Below are 18213 nucleotides of genomic sequence, written 5' to 3'. Positions count from 1 at the left end.
AGCCTGCTGGCACCAGGCACACCACAAGGAGTCGCTAGAGTGCGATGAGCCAAGTAAAGCACACCCCGACCAGACCCTCCACTAACTGCGACAAAGCTGGGCCAATTATGCATCGAACTCCAGGCTGTAGTGACGCCGCAACACTGCGATGCAGTGCCTTGGACTACTGCGCCACTCGAGAGGCCCGACCTTCTCTTCTAATTCTAGTGATAGACCAACCCGTCTCTTCTGATTATAGTGACAGACCAACCCATTTCTTCTGATTCTAGTGAAAGACCAAACCTTCTCTTCTGATTCTAGTTACAGACCAACCCTTCGGATTCTAGTGACATACCAATCTTTCTAATTCAAGTGACAAACCAAACCTTCTTTTACGATTCCAGTGACATACCAACCCTTCTCCTCTAATTCTAATGACAGACCAACCCTTCTAATTCTAATGGCATACCAACCCCTCTCTTCTGATTCTAGAGACATATCCACTCTTCTCCTCTGATTCTAGTGAGAGATCAACCCACCGCTTCTGATTCTGGAGACAGACCGACCCTTCTGATTCTAGTGACTTACCAACCCTTCTGATTCTAGGAATTGACCAACCCTTCTGATTCTATTGACAGACCAACCCTTCTGATTCTAGAGACAAACCAAACCTTCCGATTCTAGTGACATGCCAACTCTTCTCATCTGATTCTAGTGACAGACCAACCCTCCTCTTCTGATTCTAGTGACAGACCAACCCTCCTCTTCTGATTCTAGTGACAGACCAACTCTTCTCATCTAATTCTAGTGACAGACCAACCATCCTCTTCTGATTCTAGAGACAAACCAAACCTTCCGATTCTAATGACAGACCAACCCTTCTCTTCCAATTCGAGTGACTTACCAACCCTTCTGATTCTAGTGACAGACCAACCCTCCTCTTCTGATTCTAGAGACAAATCAAAAGTTCCGATTCAAATGACATACCAGCTCTTCTCATCTGATTCTAGTGACTTACCAACCCTTCTGATCCTAGTGACAGACCAACCCATCTGATTCTAGTGACAGACCAACCCATCTGATTCTAGTGACAGACCAACCCTTCTGATTCTAGTGACAGACCAACCCTTCTGATCCTAGTGACATACCAACCCTTTTGATTATAGTGGCATACTAATCCTTCTCTTCTGATTCTAGTGACAGACCAACCCCTCTGATCCAAGTGACATACAAACCCTTCTGATTCTAGTGACATACCAACCCTTCTGATTCTAGTGCCATACCAACACTTCTAATTCTTGTGACAGACCAACCCTTCTCTTCTGATACTAGTGACAGGCCAACCCTTCTGATTCTAGTGACAGACCAACCCTTTGGATTCTAGTAATATACTAACCCTACTGATTCTAGTGCCATACCAACTCTTCTCTTCTGATTCTAGTGACAGACCAACCCTTCTGATCTGACTCTAGTGACAGACCAACCCTTCTCTTCCAATTCTAGTGACAGATTAAACAGTCTCTTTTGATTCTGGTGACAGACCAACCATTCTGATTATAGCAACAGACCAACCATTCTGATTCTAGCGTCAGACCAACCCTTCTCTTCTGATTCTAGTGACAGACCAACCCATCTGATTCTAGTGACATACCAACCCTTTTGATTCTAGGGACAGACCAACCCTTCTCATCTGATTCTAGTGACAGACCAACCCTTCTCTTCTGATTCTAGTGACAGACCAACCCTTCTCTTCTGATTCTAGTGACAGACAGACAATTATCTTCTGATTCTAGTGACAGACCAGCCCTTCTCTTTCGATTCTAGTGACAGACCAAACCTTCCCTTCTGTTTCTAGTGACAGACAAAACCTTCTCTTCTGTTTCTAGTGACAGACCAACCCTTCTCTTCTGATTCTAGTGACAGGCCAACCCTTCCGATTCTAGTGATAGGCCAACCATTCTGATTCTAGTGACAGACCAACCCTTTTGATTCTAGAGACAAACCAATCCTTATCTTCTGATTCTAGTGACAGACCAACCCTTCTCTTCCCTTTTAAAGGTAAACAGAGAATCAAAGTTTCCCATTTAGAATCTGTCGTTCCACGGGTGGGGTGTAGTACCATCCAATGGATTCTATTTCTATGTGTGGTACTCTATCTCTGACTAACATTCCCTGCCTTGCCTTCACTCTCCAGTAGGGATACATATCTCAATCTTGAGCTGTGTATCCTCCCTGTGCCTGCCCACCTGTTCCTATATCCTATAAGAGCTCCCTGAATGTCTAACACTTCAATGACCCACTCTATTCCCCTACACACCACCACCTGTTCCTGTGTCTGATAAGAGCTCCCTGACGGTTTAACACTTCAATTACCCATTCTATCTCTTACCATCATGTTGTCTGTCTCCTCCCACCAGGTTGTCTGTTTCCTACCACCAGGATGTCTGTCTCCTACCACCAGGATGTCTGTCTCCTACCATCAGGTTGTCTGTTTCCTACAACCAGGTTGTCTGTCTCCTACCACCAGGTTGTCTGTATCCTACCACCAGTACCACCCAGGGTGTCTTTCTCCTACCACCAGGTTGTCTGTTTCCTACCACCAGGATGTCTGTCTCCTACCACCAGGTTGTCTGTCTCCTACCATCAGGTTGTCTGTTTCCTACCACCAGGTTGTCTGTCTCCTACCACCAGGTTGTCTGTCTCCTACCACCAGGATGTCTGTCTCCTACCACCAGGTTGTCTGTCTCCTACCATGATGATGTCTGTCTCCTACCACCAGATTGTCTGTCTCCTACCACCAGGATGTCTGTCTCCTACCACCAGGATGTCTGTCTCCTACCACCAGGTTGTCTGTTTCCTACCACCAGGTTGTCTGTCTCCTACCACCAGGTTGTCTGTCTCCTACCACCAGTACCACCCAGGGTGTCTTTCTCCTACCACCAGGTTGTCTGTTTCCTACCACCAGGATGTCTGTCTCCTACCACCAGGTTGTCTGTCTCCTACCATCAGGTTGTCTGTTTCCTACCACCAGGTTGTCTGTCTCCTACCACCAGGTTGTCTGTCTCCTACCACCAGGATGTCTGTCTCCTACCACCAGGTTGTCTGTCTCCTACCACCAGGTTGTCTGTCTCCTACCATCAGGTTGTCTGTTTCCTACCACCAGGTTGTCTGTCTCCTACCACCAGGTTGTCTGTCTCCTACCACCAGGATGTCTGTCTCCTACCACCAGGTTGTCTGTCTCCTACCATGATGTTGTCTGTCTCCTACCACCAGGTTGTCTGTCTCCTACCACCAGGATGTCTTTCTCCTACCACCAGGTTGTCTGTCTCCTACCACCAGGTTGTCTGTCTCCTACCATCAGGTTGTCTGTCTCCTACCACCAGGATGTCTGTCTCCTACCATCAGGTTGTTCTATCTCATTCTATCTCTTACCATCATGTTGTCTGTCTCCTCCCACCAGGTTGTCTGTTTCCTACCACCAGGATGTCTGTCTCCTACCACCAGGATGTCTGACTCCTACCATCAGGTTGTCTGTTTCCTACCACCAGGTTGTCTGTCTCCTACCACCAGGTTGTCTGTCTCCTACCACCAGTACCACCCAGGGTGTCTTTCTCCTACCACCAGGTTGTCTGTTTCCAACCACCAGGATGTCTGTCTCCTACCACCAGGTTGTCTGTCTCCTACCATCAGGTTGTCTGTTTCCTACCACCAGGTTGTCTGTCTCCTAACACCAGGTTGTCTGTCTCCTACCACCAGGATGTCTGTCTCCTACCACCAGGTTGTCTGTCTCCTACCACCAGGTTGTCTGTCAACTACCATCAGGTTGTCTGTTTCCTACCACCAGGTTGTCTGTCTCCTACCACCAGGTTGTCTGTCTCCTACCACCAGGATGTCTGTCTCCTACCACCAGGTTGTCTGTCTCCTACCATGATGTTGTCTGTCTCCTACCACCAGGTTGTCTGTCTCCTACCACCAGGATGTCTGTCTCCTACCACCAGGTTGTCTGTCTCCTACCACCAGGTTGTCTGTCTCCTACCATCAGGTTGTCTGTTTCCTACCACCAGGTTGTCTGTCTCCTACCACCAGGTTGTCTGTCTCCTACCACCAGGATGTCTGTCTCCTACCACCAGGTTGTCTGTCTCCTACCATCAGGTTGTCTGTTTCCTACCACCAGGTTGTCTGTCTCCTACCACCAGGTTGTCTGTCTCCTACCACCAGGATGTCTGTCTCCTACCATCAGGTTGTCTGTCTCCTACCACCAGGATGTCTGTCTCCTACCACCAGGTTGTCTGTCTCCTACCATCAGGTTGTCTGTCTCCTACCACCAGGTTGTCTGTCTCCTACCATCAGGTTGTCTGTTTCCTACCACCAGGTTGTCTGTCTCCTACCACCAGGTTGTCTGTCTCCTACCACCAGTACCACCCAGGGTGTCTTTCTCCTACCACCAGGTTGTCTGTCTCCTACCATCAGGTTGTCTGTTTCCTACCATCAGGTTGTCTGTTTCCTGCCACCAGGTTGTCAGTCTCCTATCATCAGTTTGTCTGTCTCCTACCACCACCAGGTTGTCTGTTTCCTACCACCAGGTTGTCTGTCTCTTACCATCATGTTGTCTGTCTCCTAACATGATGGTGTCTGTCTCCTACCATCAGGTTGTCTGTCTCCTACCATGATGTTGTCTGTCTCCTACCACCAGGTTGTCTGTCTCCTATCATCAGGTTGTCTGTTTCCTACCACCAGGTTGTCTGTCTCCTACCACCAGGTTGTCTGTTTCCAACCACCAGGATGTCTGTCTCCTACCACCAGGTTGTCTGTCTCCTACCATCAGGTTTTCTGTTTCCTACCACCAGGTTGTCTGTTTCCTACCACCAGGTTGTCTGTCTCCTACCACCAGGTTGTCTGTCTCCTACCACCAGGATGTCTGTCTCCTACCACCAGGTTGTCTGTCTCCTACCATGATGATGTCTGTCTCCTACCACCAGATTGTCTGTCTCCTACCACCAGGATGTCTGTCTCCTACCACCAGGTTGTCTGTCTCCTACCACCAGGTTGTCTGTTTCCTACCACCAGGTTGTCTGTCTCCTACCACCAGGTTGTCTGTCTCCTACCACCAGTACCACCCAGGGTGTCTTTCTCCTACCACCAGGTTGTCTGTTTCCTACCACCAGGATGTCTGTCTCCTACCACCAGGTTGTCTGTCTCCTACCATCAGGTTGTCTGTTTCCTACCACCAGGTTGTCTGTCTCCTACCACCAGGTTGTCTGTCTCCTACCACCAGGATGTCTGTCTCCTACCACCAGGTTGTCTGTCTCCTACCACCAGGTTGTCTGTCTCCTACCATCAGGTTGTCTGTTTCCTACCACCAGGTTGTCTGTCTCCTACCACCAGGTTGTCTGTCTCCTACCACCAGGATGTCTGTCTCCTACCACCAGGTTGTCTGTCTCCTACCATGATGTTGTCTGTCTCCTACCACCAGGTTGTCTGTCTCCTACCACCAGGATGTCTGTCTCCTACCACCAGGTTGTCTGTCTCCTACCACCAGGTTGTCTGTCTCCTACCATCAGGTTGTCTGTCTCCTACCACCAGGATGTCTGTCTCCTACCATCAGGTTGTTCTATCTCATTCTATCTCTTACCATCATGTTGTCTGTCTCCTCCCACCAGGTTGTCTGTTTCCTACCACCAGGATGTCTGTCTCCTACCACCAGGATGTCTGACTCCTACCATCAGGTTGTCTGTCTCCTACCATCAGGTTGTCTGTTTCCTACCACCAGGTTGTCTGTCTCCTAACACCAGGTTGTCTGTCTCCTACCACCAGGATGTCTGTCTCCTACCACCAGGTTGTCTGTCTCCTACCACCAGGTTGTCTGTCAACTACCATCAGGTTGTCTGTTTCCTACCACCAGGTTGTCTGTCTCCTACCACCAGGTTGTCTGTCTCCTACCATCAGGTTGTCTGTTTCCTACCACCAGGTTGTCTGTCTCCTACCACCAGGTTGTCTGTCTCCTACCACCAGGATGTCTGTCTCCTACCACCAGGTTGTCTGTCTCCTACCATCAGGTTGTCTGTTTCCTACCACCAGGTTGTCTGTCTCCTACCACCAGGTTGTCTGTCTCCTACCACCAGGATGTCTGTCTCCTACCATCAGGTTGTCTGTCTCCTACCACCAGGATGTCTGTCTCCTACCACCAGGTTGTCTGTCTCCTACCATCAGGTTGTCTGTCTCCTACCACCAGGTTGTCTGTCTCCTACCATCAGGTTGTCTGTTTCCTACCACCAGGTTGTCTGTCTCCTACCACCAGGTTGTCTGTCTCCTACCACCAGTACCACCCAGGGTGTCTTTCTCCTACCACCAGGTTGTCTGTCTCCTACCATCAGGTTGTCTGTTTCCTACCATCAGGTTGTCTGTTTCCTGCCACCAGGTTGTCAGTCTCCTATCATCAGTTTGTCTGTCTCCTACCACCACCAGGTTGTCTGTTTCCTACCACCAGGTTGTCTGTCTCTTACCATCATGTTGTCTGTCTCCTAACATGATGGTGTCTGTCTCCTACCATCAGGTTGTCTGTCTCCTACCATGATGTTGTCTGTCTCCTAACACCAGGTTGTCTGTCTCCTACCACCAGGATGTCTGTCTCCTACCACCAGGTTGTCTGTCTCCTACCACCAGGTTGTCTGTCAACTACCATCAGGTTGTCTGTTTCCTACCACCAGGTTGTCTGTCTCCTACCACCAGGTTGTCTGTCTCCTACCATCAGGTTGTCTGTTTCCTACCACCAGGTTGTCTGTCTCCTACCACCAGGTTGTCTGTCAACTACCATCAGGTTGTCTGTCTCCTACCACCAGGTTGTCTGTCTCCTACCACCAGGTTGTCTGTCTCCTACCACCAGGATGTCTGTCTCCTACCACCAGGTTGTCTGTCTCCTACCATGAAGTTGTCTGTCTCCTACCACCAGGTTGTCTGTCTCCTACCACCAGGATGTCTGTCTCCTACCACCAGGTTGTCTGTCTCCTACCACCAGGTTGTCTGTCTCCTACCATCAGGTTGTCTGTTTCCTACCACCAGGTTGTCTGTCTCCTACCACCAGGTTGTCTGTCTCCTACCACCAGGATGTCTGTCTCCTACCACCAGGTTGTCTGTCTCCTACCATCAGGTTGTCTGTTTCCTACCACCAGGTTGTCTGTCTCCTACCACCAGGTTGTCTGTCTCCTACCACCAGGATGTCTGTCTCCTACCACCAGGTTGTCTGTCTCCTACCATCAGGTTGTCTGTTTCCTACCACCAGGTTGTCTGTCTCCTACCACCAGGTTGTCTGTCTCCTACCACCAGGATGTCTGTCTCCTACCATCAGGTTGTCTGTCTCCTACCACCAGGATGTCTGTCTCCTACCACCAGGTTGTCTGTCTCCTACCATCAGGTTGTCTGTCTCCTACCACCAGGTTGTCTGTCTCCTACCATCAGGTTGTCTGTTTCCTACCACCAGGTTGTCTGTCTCCTACCACCAGGTTGTCTGTCTCCTACCACCAGTACCACCCAGGGTGTCTTTCTCCTACCACCAGGTTGTCTGTCTCCTACCATCAGGTTGTCTGTTTCCTGCCACCAGGTTGTCAGTCTCCTATCATCAGTTTGTCTGTCTCCTACCACCACCAGGTTGTCTGTTTCCTACCACCAGGTTGTCTGTCTCTTACCATCATGTTGTCTGTCTCCTAACATGATGGTGTCTGTCTCCTACCATCAGGTTGTCTGTCTCCTACCATGATGTTGTCTGTCTCCTACCACCAGGTTGTCTGTCTCCTATCATCAGGTTGTCTGTTTCCTACCACCAGGTTGTCTGTCTCCTACCACCAGGTTGTCTGTCTCCTACCACCAGGTTGTCTGTTTCCAACCACCAGGATGTCTGTCTCCTACCACCAGGTTGTCTGTCTCCTACCATCAGGTTGTCTGTTTCCTACCACCAGGTTGTCTGTCTCCTAACACCAGGTTGTCTGTCTCCTACCACAAGGATGTCTGTCTCCTACCACCAGGTTGTCTGTCTCCTACCACCAGGTTGTCTGTCTCCTACCATCAGGTTGTCTGTTTCCTACCACCAGGTTGTCTGTCTCCTACCACCAGGTTGTCTGTCTCCTACCACCAGGATGTCTGTCTCCTACCACCAGGTTGTCTGTCTCCTAACACCAGGTTGTCTGTCTCCTACCACCAGGATGTCTGTCTCCTACCACCAGGTTGTCTGTCTCCTACCATCAGGTTGTCTGTTTCCTACCACCAGGTTGTCTGTCTCCTACCACCAGGTTGTCTGTCTCCTACCACCAGGTTGTCTGTCTCCTACCACCAGGTTGTCTGTCTCCTACCACCAGGATGTCTGTCTCCTACCACCAGGTTGTCTGTCTCCTACCATGAAGTTGTCTGTCTCCTACCACCAGGTTGTCTGTCTCCTACCACCAGGATGTCTGTCTCCTACCACCAGGTTGTCTGTCTCCTACCACCAGGTTGTCTGTCTCCTACCATCAGGTTGTCTGTTTCCTACCACCAGGTTGTCTGTCTCCTACCACCAGGTTGTCTGTCTCCTACCACCAGGATGTCTGTCTCCTACCACCAGGTTGTCTGTCTCCTACCATCAGGTTGTCTGTTTCCTACCACCAGGTTGTCTGTCTCCTACCACCAGGTTGTCTGTCTCCTACCACCAGGATGTCTGTCTCCTACCACCAGGTTGTCTGTCTCCTACCATCAGGTTGTCTGTTTCCTACCACCAGGTTGTCTGTCTCCTACCAACAGGTTGTCTGTCTCCTACCACCAGGATGTCTGTCTCCTACCATCAGGTTGTCTGTCTCCTACCACCAGGATGTCTGTCTCCTACCACCAGGTTGTCTGTCTCCTACCATCAGGTTGTCTGTCTCCTACCACCAGGTTGTCTGTCTCCTACCATCAGGTTGTCTGTTTCCTACCACCAGGTTGTCTGTCTCCTACCACCAGGTTGTCTGTCTCCTACCACCAGTACCACCCAGGGTGTCTTTCTCCTACCACCAGGTTGTCTGTCTCCTACCATCAGGTTGTCTGTTTCCTACCATCAGGTTGTCTGTTTCCTGCCACCAGGTTGTCAGTCTCCTATCATCAGTTTGTCTGTCTCCTACCACCACCAGGTTGTCTGTTTCCTACCACCAGGTTGTCTGTCTCTTACCATCATGTTGTCTGTCTCCTAACATGATGGTGTCTGTCTCCTACCATCAGGTTGTCTGTCTCCTACCATGATGTTGTCTGTCTCCTACCACCAGGTTGTCTGTCTCCTATCATCAGGTTGTCTGTTTCCTACCACCAGGTTGTCTGTCTCCTACCACCAGGTTGTCTGTCTCCTACCACCAGGTTGTCTGTTTCCAACCACCAGGATGTCTGTCTCCTACCACCAGGTTGTCTGTCTCCTACCATCAGGTTGTCTGTTTCCTACCACCAGGTTGTCTGTCTCCTAACACCAGGTTGTCTGTCTCCTACCACAAGGATGTCTGTCTCCTACCACCAGGTTGTCTGTCTCCTACCACCAGGTTGTCTGTCTCCTACCATCAGGTTGTCTGTTTCCTACCACCAGGTTGTCTGTCTCCTACCACCAGGTTGTCTGTCTCCTACCACCAGGATGTCTGTCTCCTACCACCAGGTTGTCTGTCTCCTACCACCAGGTTGTCTGTCTCCTACCATCAGGTTGTCTGTTTCCTACCACCAGGTTGTCTGTCTCCTACCACCAGGTTGTCTGTCTCCTACCACCAGGATGTCTGTCTCCTACCACCAGGTTGTCTGTCTCCTACCATGATGTTGTCTGTCTCCTACCACCAGGTTGTCTGTCTCCTACCACCAGGATGTCTGTCTCCTACCACCAGGTTGTCTGTCTCCTACCACCAGGTTGTCTGTCTCCTACCATCAGGTTGTCTGTCTCCTACCACCAGGATGTCTGTCTCCTACCATCAGGTTGTTCTATCTCATTCTATCTCTTACCATCATGTTGCCTGTCTCCTCCCACCAGGTTGTCTGTTTCCTACCACCAGGATGTCTGTCTCCTACCACCAGGATGTCTGACTCCTACCATCAGGTTGTCTGTTTCCTACCACCAGGTTGTCTGTCTCCTACCACCAGGATGTCTGTCTCCTACCACCAGTACCACCCAGGGTGTCTTTCTCCTACCACCAGGTTGTCTGTTTCCAACCACCAGGTTGTCTGTCTCCTACCACCAGGTTGTCTGTCTCCTACCATCAGGTTGTCTGTTTCCTACCACCAGGTTGTCTGTCTCCTAACACCAGGTTGTCTGTCTCCTACCACCAGGATGTCTGTCTCCTACCACCAGGTTGTCTGTCTCCTACCACCAGGTTGTCTGTCAACTACCATCAGGTTGTCTGTCTCCTACCACCAGGTTGTCTGTCTCCTACCACCAGGTTGTCTGTCTCCTACCACCAGGATGTCTGTCTCCTACCACCAGGTTGTCTGTCTCCTACCATGATGTTGTCTGTCTCCTACCACCAGGTTGTCTGTTTCCTACCACCAGGTTGTCTGTCTCCTACCACCAGGTTGTCTGTCTCCTACCACCAGGTTGTCTGTCTCCTACCATCAGGTTGTCTGTTTCCTACCACCAGGTTGTCTGTCTCCTACCACCAGGTTGTCTGTCTCCTACCACCAGGATGTCTGTCTCCTACCACCAGGTTGTCTGTCTCCTACCATCAGGTTGTCTGTTTCCTACCACCAGGTTGTCTGTCTCCTACCACCAGGTTGTCTGTCTCCTACCACCAGGATGTCTGTCTCCTACCATCAGGTTGTCTGTCTCCTACCACCAGGATGTCTGTCTCCTACCACCAGGTTGTCTGTCTCCTACCATCAGGTTGTCTGTCTCCTACCACCAGGTTGTCTGTCTCCTACCATCAGGTTGTCTGTTTCCTACCACCAGGTTGTCTGTCTCCTACCACCAGGTTGTCTGTCTCCTACCACCAGTACCACCCAGGGTGTCTTTCCCCTACCACCAGGTTGTCTGTCTCCTACCATCAGGTTGTCTGTTTCCTACCATCAGGTTGTCTGTTTCCTGCCACCAGGTTGTCAGTCTCCTATCATCAGTTTGTCTGTCTCCTACCACCACCAGGTTGTCTGTTTCCTACCACCAGGTTGTCTGTCTCTTACCATCATGTTGTCTGTCTCCTAACATGATGGTGTCTGTCTCCTACCATCAGGTTGTCTGTCTCCTACCATGATGTTGTCTGTCTCCTACCACCAGGTTGTCTGTCTCCTATCATCAGGTTGTCTGTTTCCTACCACCAGGTTGTCTGTCTCCTACCACCAGGTTGTCTGTCTCCTACCACCAGGTTGTCTGTTTCCAACCACCAGGATGTCTGTCTCCTACCACCAGGTTGTCTGTCTCCTACCATCAGGTTGTCTGTTTCCTACCACCAGGTTGTCTGTCTCCTAACACCAGGTTGTCTGTCTCCTACCACAAGGATGTCTGTCTCCTACCACCAGGTTGTCTGTCTCCTACCACCAGGTTGTCTGTCAACTACCATCAGGTTGTCTGTTTCCTACCACCAGGTTGTCTGTCTCCTACCACCAGGTTGTCTGTCTCCTACCACCAGGATGTCTGTCTCCTACCACCAGGTTGTCTGTCTCCTACCATGATGTTGTCTGTCTCCTACCACCAGGTTGTCTGTCTCCTACCACCAGGATGTCTGTCTCCTACCACCAGGTTGTCTGTCTCCTACCACCAGGTTGTCTGTCTCCTACCATCAGGTTGTCTGTTTCCTACCACCAGGTTGTCTGTCTCCTACCACCAGGTTGTCTGTCTCCTACCACCAGGATGTCTGTCTCCTACCACCAGGTTGTCTGTCTCCTACCATCAGGTTGTCTGTTTCCTACCACCAGGTTGTCTGTCTCCTACCACCAGGTTGTCTGTCTCCTACCACCAGGATGTCTGTCTCCTACCATCAGGTTGTCTGTCTCCTACCACCAGGATGTCTGTCTCCTACCACCAGGTTGTCTGTCTCCTACCATCAGGTTGTCTGTCTCCTACCACCAGGTTGTCTGTCTCCTACCATCAGGTTGTCTGTTTCCTACCACCAGGTTGTCTGTCTCCTACCACCAGGTTGTCTGTCTCCTACCACCAGTACCACCCAGGGTGTCTTTCTCCTACCACCAGGTTGTCTGTCTCCTACCATCAGGTTGTCTGTTTCCTACCATCAGGTTGTCTGTTTCCTGCCACCAGGTTGTCAGTCTCCTATCATCAGGTTGTCTGTCTCCTACCATCAGGTTGTCTGTCTCCTACCACCAGGTTGTCTGTCTCCTACCATTATGTTGTCTGTCTCCTACCATCAGGTTGTCTGTCTCCTACCATGATGTTGTCTGTCTCCTACCATCAGGTTGTCTGTCTCCTATCATCAGGTTGTCTGTCTCCTACCACCAGGTTGTCTGTTTCCTACCACCAGGTTGTCTGTCTCCTACCACCAGGTTGTCTGTCTCCTACCACCAGGTTGTCTGTCTCCTACCATCAGGTTGTCTGTCTCCTACCACCAGGTTGTCTGTCTCCTACCATCAGGTTGTCTGTTTCCTACCACCAGGTTGTCTGTCTCCTACCACCAGGTTGTCTGTCTCCTACCACCAGTACCACCCAGGGTGTCTTTCTCCTACCACCAGGTTGTCTGTCTCCTACCATCAGGTTGTCTGTTTCCTACCATCAGGTTGTCTGTTTCCTGCCACCAGGTTGTCAGTCTCCTATCATCAGGTTGTCTGTCTCCTACCATCAGGTTGTCTGTCTCCTACCACCAGGTTGTCTGTCTCCTACCATTATGTTGTCTGTCTCCTACCACCAGGTTGTCTGTCTCCTACCATCAGGTTGTCTGTTTCCTACCATCAGGTTGTCTGTTTCCTGCCACCAGGTTGTCAGTCTCCTATCATCAGGTTGTCTGTCTCCTACCACCAGGTTGTCTGTCTCCTACCACCAGGTTGTCTGTCTCCTATCATCAGGTTGTCTGTCTCCTACCACCAGGTTGTCTGTCTCCTATCATCAGGTTGTTTGTCTCTTAACATCAGGTTGTCTGGACAGCAGATATCACAGACGAGAGAGAGAGTTTGTGTCGGTCTCTGCTTTTATCTGGGGTGAAAAGAAAATGCATGGGCTCTCCTCTACCTTTTAGAAATAGGATTTAAAATCCACAAGACACTTAAGGATTCTGAGCTTAACTCAGTTATAGTGCTGATGTAATTTAGGAACCTGGGAGTCAAATGTGAGATATCTCTATTTTTGTAAACAAATGTTTCATTTTGGAGTTAGAAGGTTGGTCGCAACATGGCAAATCTTTGTGGAAATCTGTTACAGCTAAAGTCGAAAATCCACAATGCAATGCTCTCTCTATGGGCTGGCTTGTTAGTTAGCTAGCCAGCTAGCAAACGTAGCTACACACAATAATACCAAAGACAATATCAGCATGTAGTAGCTAGTTAGCTGTAAATTGGCCTAAACAAACTGCACTATCAATTTAGGAGTCTACAGTCTCACCATGTTCAACCTGCAGATTGATGTGCCTCACAGAGTGGAGCCTAACATTTGCAACTGCAGATATACATTTTGAGGCGATGGGAAACATTGCCCATTCTACGTCAATGGGCCGCCCGGTGCATTTTAGGCAATTCTGGGACAAGGAGCGCTCCCCTTCAAGGAGGGAATGGGAGTCTATTGGGCGTCAGCTCAAAAACCCAACATTAGCACGAATTTCATCAACAAGAAATACAACATTACAAATATTTTCCGCAATATGAGATTATTAACTTGCTATCTGTAGTATCGTATAGCTTTGGAATCGTAACATTACGTACTTTTGAGGAAAATAGGCACGTTTCTCGACACATAACCTGACTTTGAGAAGGGATTGCGTGATGATTAGCTTAGCAACCGTGTGACGCAGCATGACAACGTGAACGTGATTGGCCGACAGCCTGCTGGATGGGGCGTTATACCTTCCTCCATTCATTGGATTCTTATCTCCTTTCTGTAATATCTCTGACAATGGCACCATGCAATGCAGCCTGGACTAAAGAGAGACAAATGGGAAAAATGTACTAGACCCTCTGTTAAAGAAAACAATGGCTCATTCAAGAGAAGACAACCTATTGCGTTATGACATCGGCCAGTATTGTATTCTGACATGTATGATAGATGCTTTAACACCATCTAAAACTCGTATTCCTATACACTTCCAATGTAGTGAGAGAGACTTTATCACAGTGCTACGTCATACCGGCCGGATCTCTGCCTGCTTGAACGCCAATAACTCAGATACTCATGAAAACATGAAATGACCCAGGGAATCGATAGAACATCACTCAGATACTCATGAAAACATGAAATTACCCAGGGAATCGATAGAACATCACTCAGATACTCATGAAAACATGAAATTACCCAGGGAATCGATATAACATCACTCAGATACACATGAAAACATGAAATGACCCAGGGAATCGATATAACATAACTCAGAGATGCACAGAAACAACATAACATTCAAAATGGGTTAACATTTCCTTTAAGGGATGTATTTACAGTAAGCAGAGTTTTAGGAGTTACTCTGATAGAATCATGCTTTGCCTGCTGCATTCTACAGCAGGTGCTGTATACTGTAAGTCCGTTTCTGGCTGCTCCGGTATATTTTGAGTGCGACAGCAGATTTTGTGATAATATTCATGTCTGGAGTGATATCTATGGCCATATGTTTGCCATGCCATACAATCCAGTACATTATCATATAGCCACGTTGCTAAGCAACTCCCGTGTTCTTGCCTATCCCAGTTGCATATCTGTACAAAATGTATTAAATACCACAAATTCAGGGCTTATCATCTCACCGAGTCAGTAAGATAGTGTATGGGTTTTACAGTCCAACAGTAGCAACTCATCCTCTCACCTAAATCCGATAGTGGATAAACTGAAATCTGTTTCTCTGTTGTCAGATTGGATTATTTGTGAGATTACTTCAACACACTTCTTTTTTTTTTTTTTACAGAATATTATTTTTGCCATATTTTACAGAATATTATTTTTGCCATATTTTACAGAACATTATTTTTGCCATATTTTACAGAATATTATTTTTGCCATATTTTACAGAACATTATTTTTGCCATATTTTACAGAATATTATTTTTGCCATATTTTACAGAACATTATTTTTGCCATATTTTACAGAATATTATTTTTGCCATATTTTAAAGAACATTATTTTTGCCATATTTTACAGAATATTATTTTTGCCATATTTTAAAGAACATTATTTTTGCCATATTTTACAGAATATTATTTTTGCCATATTTTAAAGAACATTATTTTTGCCATATTTTACAGAATATTATTTTTGTCATATTTTAAAGAACATTATTTTTGCCATATTTTACAGAATATTATTTTTGCCATATTTTACAGAATATTATTTTTGCCATATTTTACAGAATATTATTTTTGCCATATTTTAAAGAACATTATTTTTGCCATATTTTACAGAATATTATTTTTGCCATATTTTACAGAATATTATTTTTGCCATATTTTAAAGAACATTATTTTTGCCATATTTTACAGAATATTATTTTTGCCATATTTTACAGAATATTATTTTTGCCATATTTTACAGAATATTATTTTTGCCATATTTTACAGGATATTATTTTTGCCATATTTTACAGAATATTATTTTTGCCATATTTTAAAGAACATTATTTTTGCCATATTTTACAGAATATTATTTTTGCCATATTTTACAGAATATTATTTTTGCCATATTTTACAGAATATTATTTTTGCCATATTTTACAGAATATTATTTTTGCCATATTTTAAAGAACATTATTTTTGCCATATTTTACAGAATATTATTTTTGCCATATTTTACAGAATATTATTTTTGCCATATTTTAGAGAACATTATTTTTGCCATATTTTAAAGAACATTATTTTTGCCATATTTTAAAGAACATTATTTTTGCCATATTTTAAAGAACATTATTTTTGCCATATTTTAAAGAACATTATTTTTGCCATATTTTACAGAATATTATTTTTGCCATATTTTAAAGAACATTATTTTTGCCATATTTTACAGAATATTATTTTTGCCATATTTTAAAGAACATTATTTTTGCCATATTTTACAGAATATTATTTTTGCCATATTTTACAGAATATTATTTTTGCCATATTTTACAGAATATTATTTTTGCCATATTTTACAGAATATTATTTTTGCCATATTTTACAGAATATTATTTTTGCCATATTTTACAGAATATTATTTTTGCCATATTTTACAGAATATTATTTTTGCCATATTTTACAGAATATTATTTTTGCCATATTTTACAGAATATTATTTTTGCCATATTTTACAGAATATTATTTTTGCCATATTTTACAGAATATTATTTTTGCCATATTTTACAGAACATTATTTTTGCCATATTTTACAGAACATTATTTTTGCCATATTTTACAGAATATTATTTTTGCCATATTTTACAGAACATTATTTTTGCCATATTTTACAGAACATTATTTTTGCCATATTTTACAGAATATTATTTTTGCCATATTTTACAGAATGTTATTTTTGCCATATTTTACAGAATATTATTTTTGCCATATTTTACAGAACATTATTTTTGCCATATTTTACAGAACATTATTTTTGCCATATTTTACAGAACATCTATATGGATATTTTTTTACTGGCCCTTCTTTGAGAGCTGACAGAGGAAACAAGTAGGACGAGTTGTTAGGAAGAGGTCACATAGGTTCCAAAACTGGTGACCGTTTTACCTGCAGACTGGAGAGGAGCAGTATGAGTAAGGGAGAGACTGTGGTACTCCCTTGTGTCCACCACCCTCCTCTGTGCCAGGCTGGTCGTAACATGGGCATGGCACTTTGTTTACATACACGCTGGGTGGCACTTCCTGGATCCGCCTGCCATCGATGCCTTCTTCACAGTCGTCCTTTTCTTAGGTCTACGCATACACTCCATATGGACACACGTCTTTTCCAAAAGCAGTGTCCTCTCTTCTATGTAGGCTCCTCTTGCAACGGTGGGTTTTTCAGCTAAAGATTATTTGTGATTTGTTCAGGTTAATCTCTTTAAAACTGCCTGGTAGAAATGGAGCCTGCTTCTCTCCTGTTTAGGATCTGAGTTTCACTTCTTTTAGTTGTGGTTGATATTCTGAAGGTAAATCTTTCCTTAAAACTTCAATGTTTTGGGCGTTAAAGGTGGTATTCTCTTGATTGACAGGTGTTTTGTGAAGATATCCAGTCACTTCTTTGTTTCTTTGAGGCTTTCAACGGCAATCCTTTTCCAGATGTGATCAGTCTAGTGAAGCTCTCTACATCTCTCCTAGTTTTAGTATTTCATAAAGTTGTCCAAAATCAAGTGGGTTAGTAAAGTTGTCCTCTGATCTAGATCACGTGAGTCAGTAAAGTTGTCCTCTGTCCCTCAGGTGTATAGTTAAGTTATCATCGGCTTCTTTGTATTTGATAAAGACCGTCTCCTGCGGGGGTTCCGTTGTCTGTACTCCCTGGTGACCTGAAAGCGACAGAGCGTCTGTGGCTCCTCACCCATCAGCCTGCCCCCCCCCCTTCTCCGCCCGGCATTCTCCCAGCCAATCAAGATAAGACAAGGGAGAGCTATTTTAACTTTGTAGTCCAGGAGGGGAACGCACACACTGACGTGAATGAATGCATGCAAACTCAAACACCTACGCCCACACAAACATCCATACACACACGAACACATTCGTGGTAACGCATGCAATGCTGATCCATGTATGGGGCTACAGGTTCAGTGACAGTTTTATGTGGGTGGTTAAATCACAGGAAGAGGGCCTCATCAACAGTATTTGACACTAATGGGATCCCTGTGTGGTCCAATGGATCTATAAACGCACTGCAGGAGCTGCAGTGGCCATGTCCAAACACACAGGATAGATTAGCAGCCAAGGTAACATGTGGTGCTACTGTTGGTACAGACGGTGCAGACAAAATGATACAACATATTGAATCAAATCAACTTTGTCCAAATTGTATTACTTTGTATGTTTAACAAAAAAAATATAGGACTTTATATACAAATGTGTTACGAAATCTATTAACTAGCCTGGTAATATTGTTGCAATTGCTAAGTCTAGGGGTCTTAGGCCTAGTTAACTGGTCTGTCACCTGATTGGATGTGTGCATCAATATGAGAAGTAAGCTTA

The 18213-nt window shown here is 46.0% G+C and overlaps 1 protein-coding gene across 1 annotated transcript in view; it reads right to left on the bottom strand.

The window, feature by feature from the left end:
• Positions 1 to 17760, bottom strand: part of LOC110491307 (glucagon-like peptide 2 receptor) — a 34269-nt gene extending 16509 nt beyond the window's left edge. The window contains exon 1 of the mRNA XM_021564662.3: positions 16790 to 17760. Coding sequence (XP_021420337.1) covers positions 16790 to 16888 — 99 coding nt within the window. The 5' untranslated portion in view covers positions 16889 to 17760. The remainder of the gene's footprint in view (positions 1 to 16789) is intronic.
• Between the last annotated feature and the right edge of the window lie 453 nt (positions 17761 to 18213).

Source organism: Oncorhynchus mykiss, chromosome 16, assembly GCF_057628025.1.
Source record: "Oncorhynchus mykiss isolate SJ-2025 chromosome 16, ASM5762802v1, whole genome shotgun sequence".
NCBI classification, from domain to species: domain Eukaryota; kingdom Metazoa; phylum Chordata; class Actinopteri; order Salmoniformes; family Salmonidae; genus Oncorhynchus; species Oncorhynchus mykiss.
Note: the sequence above shows the minus strand (reverse complement) of the source record. Positions and strands in the feature narration are given on the sequence as shown.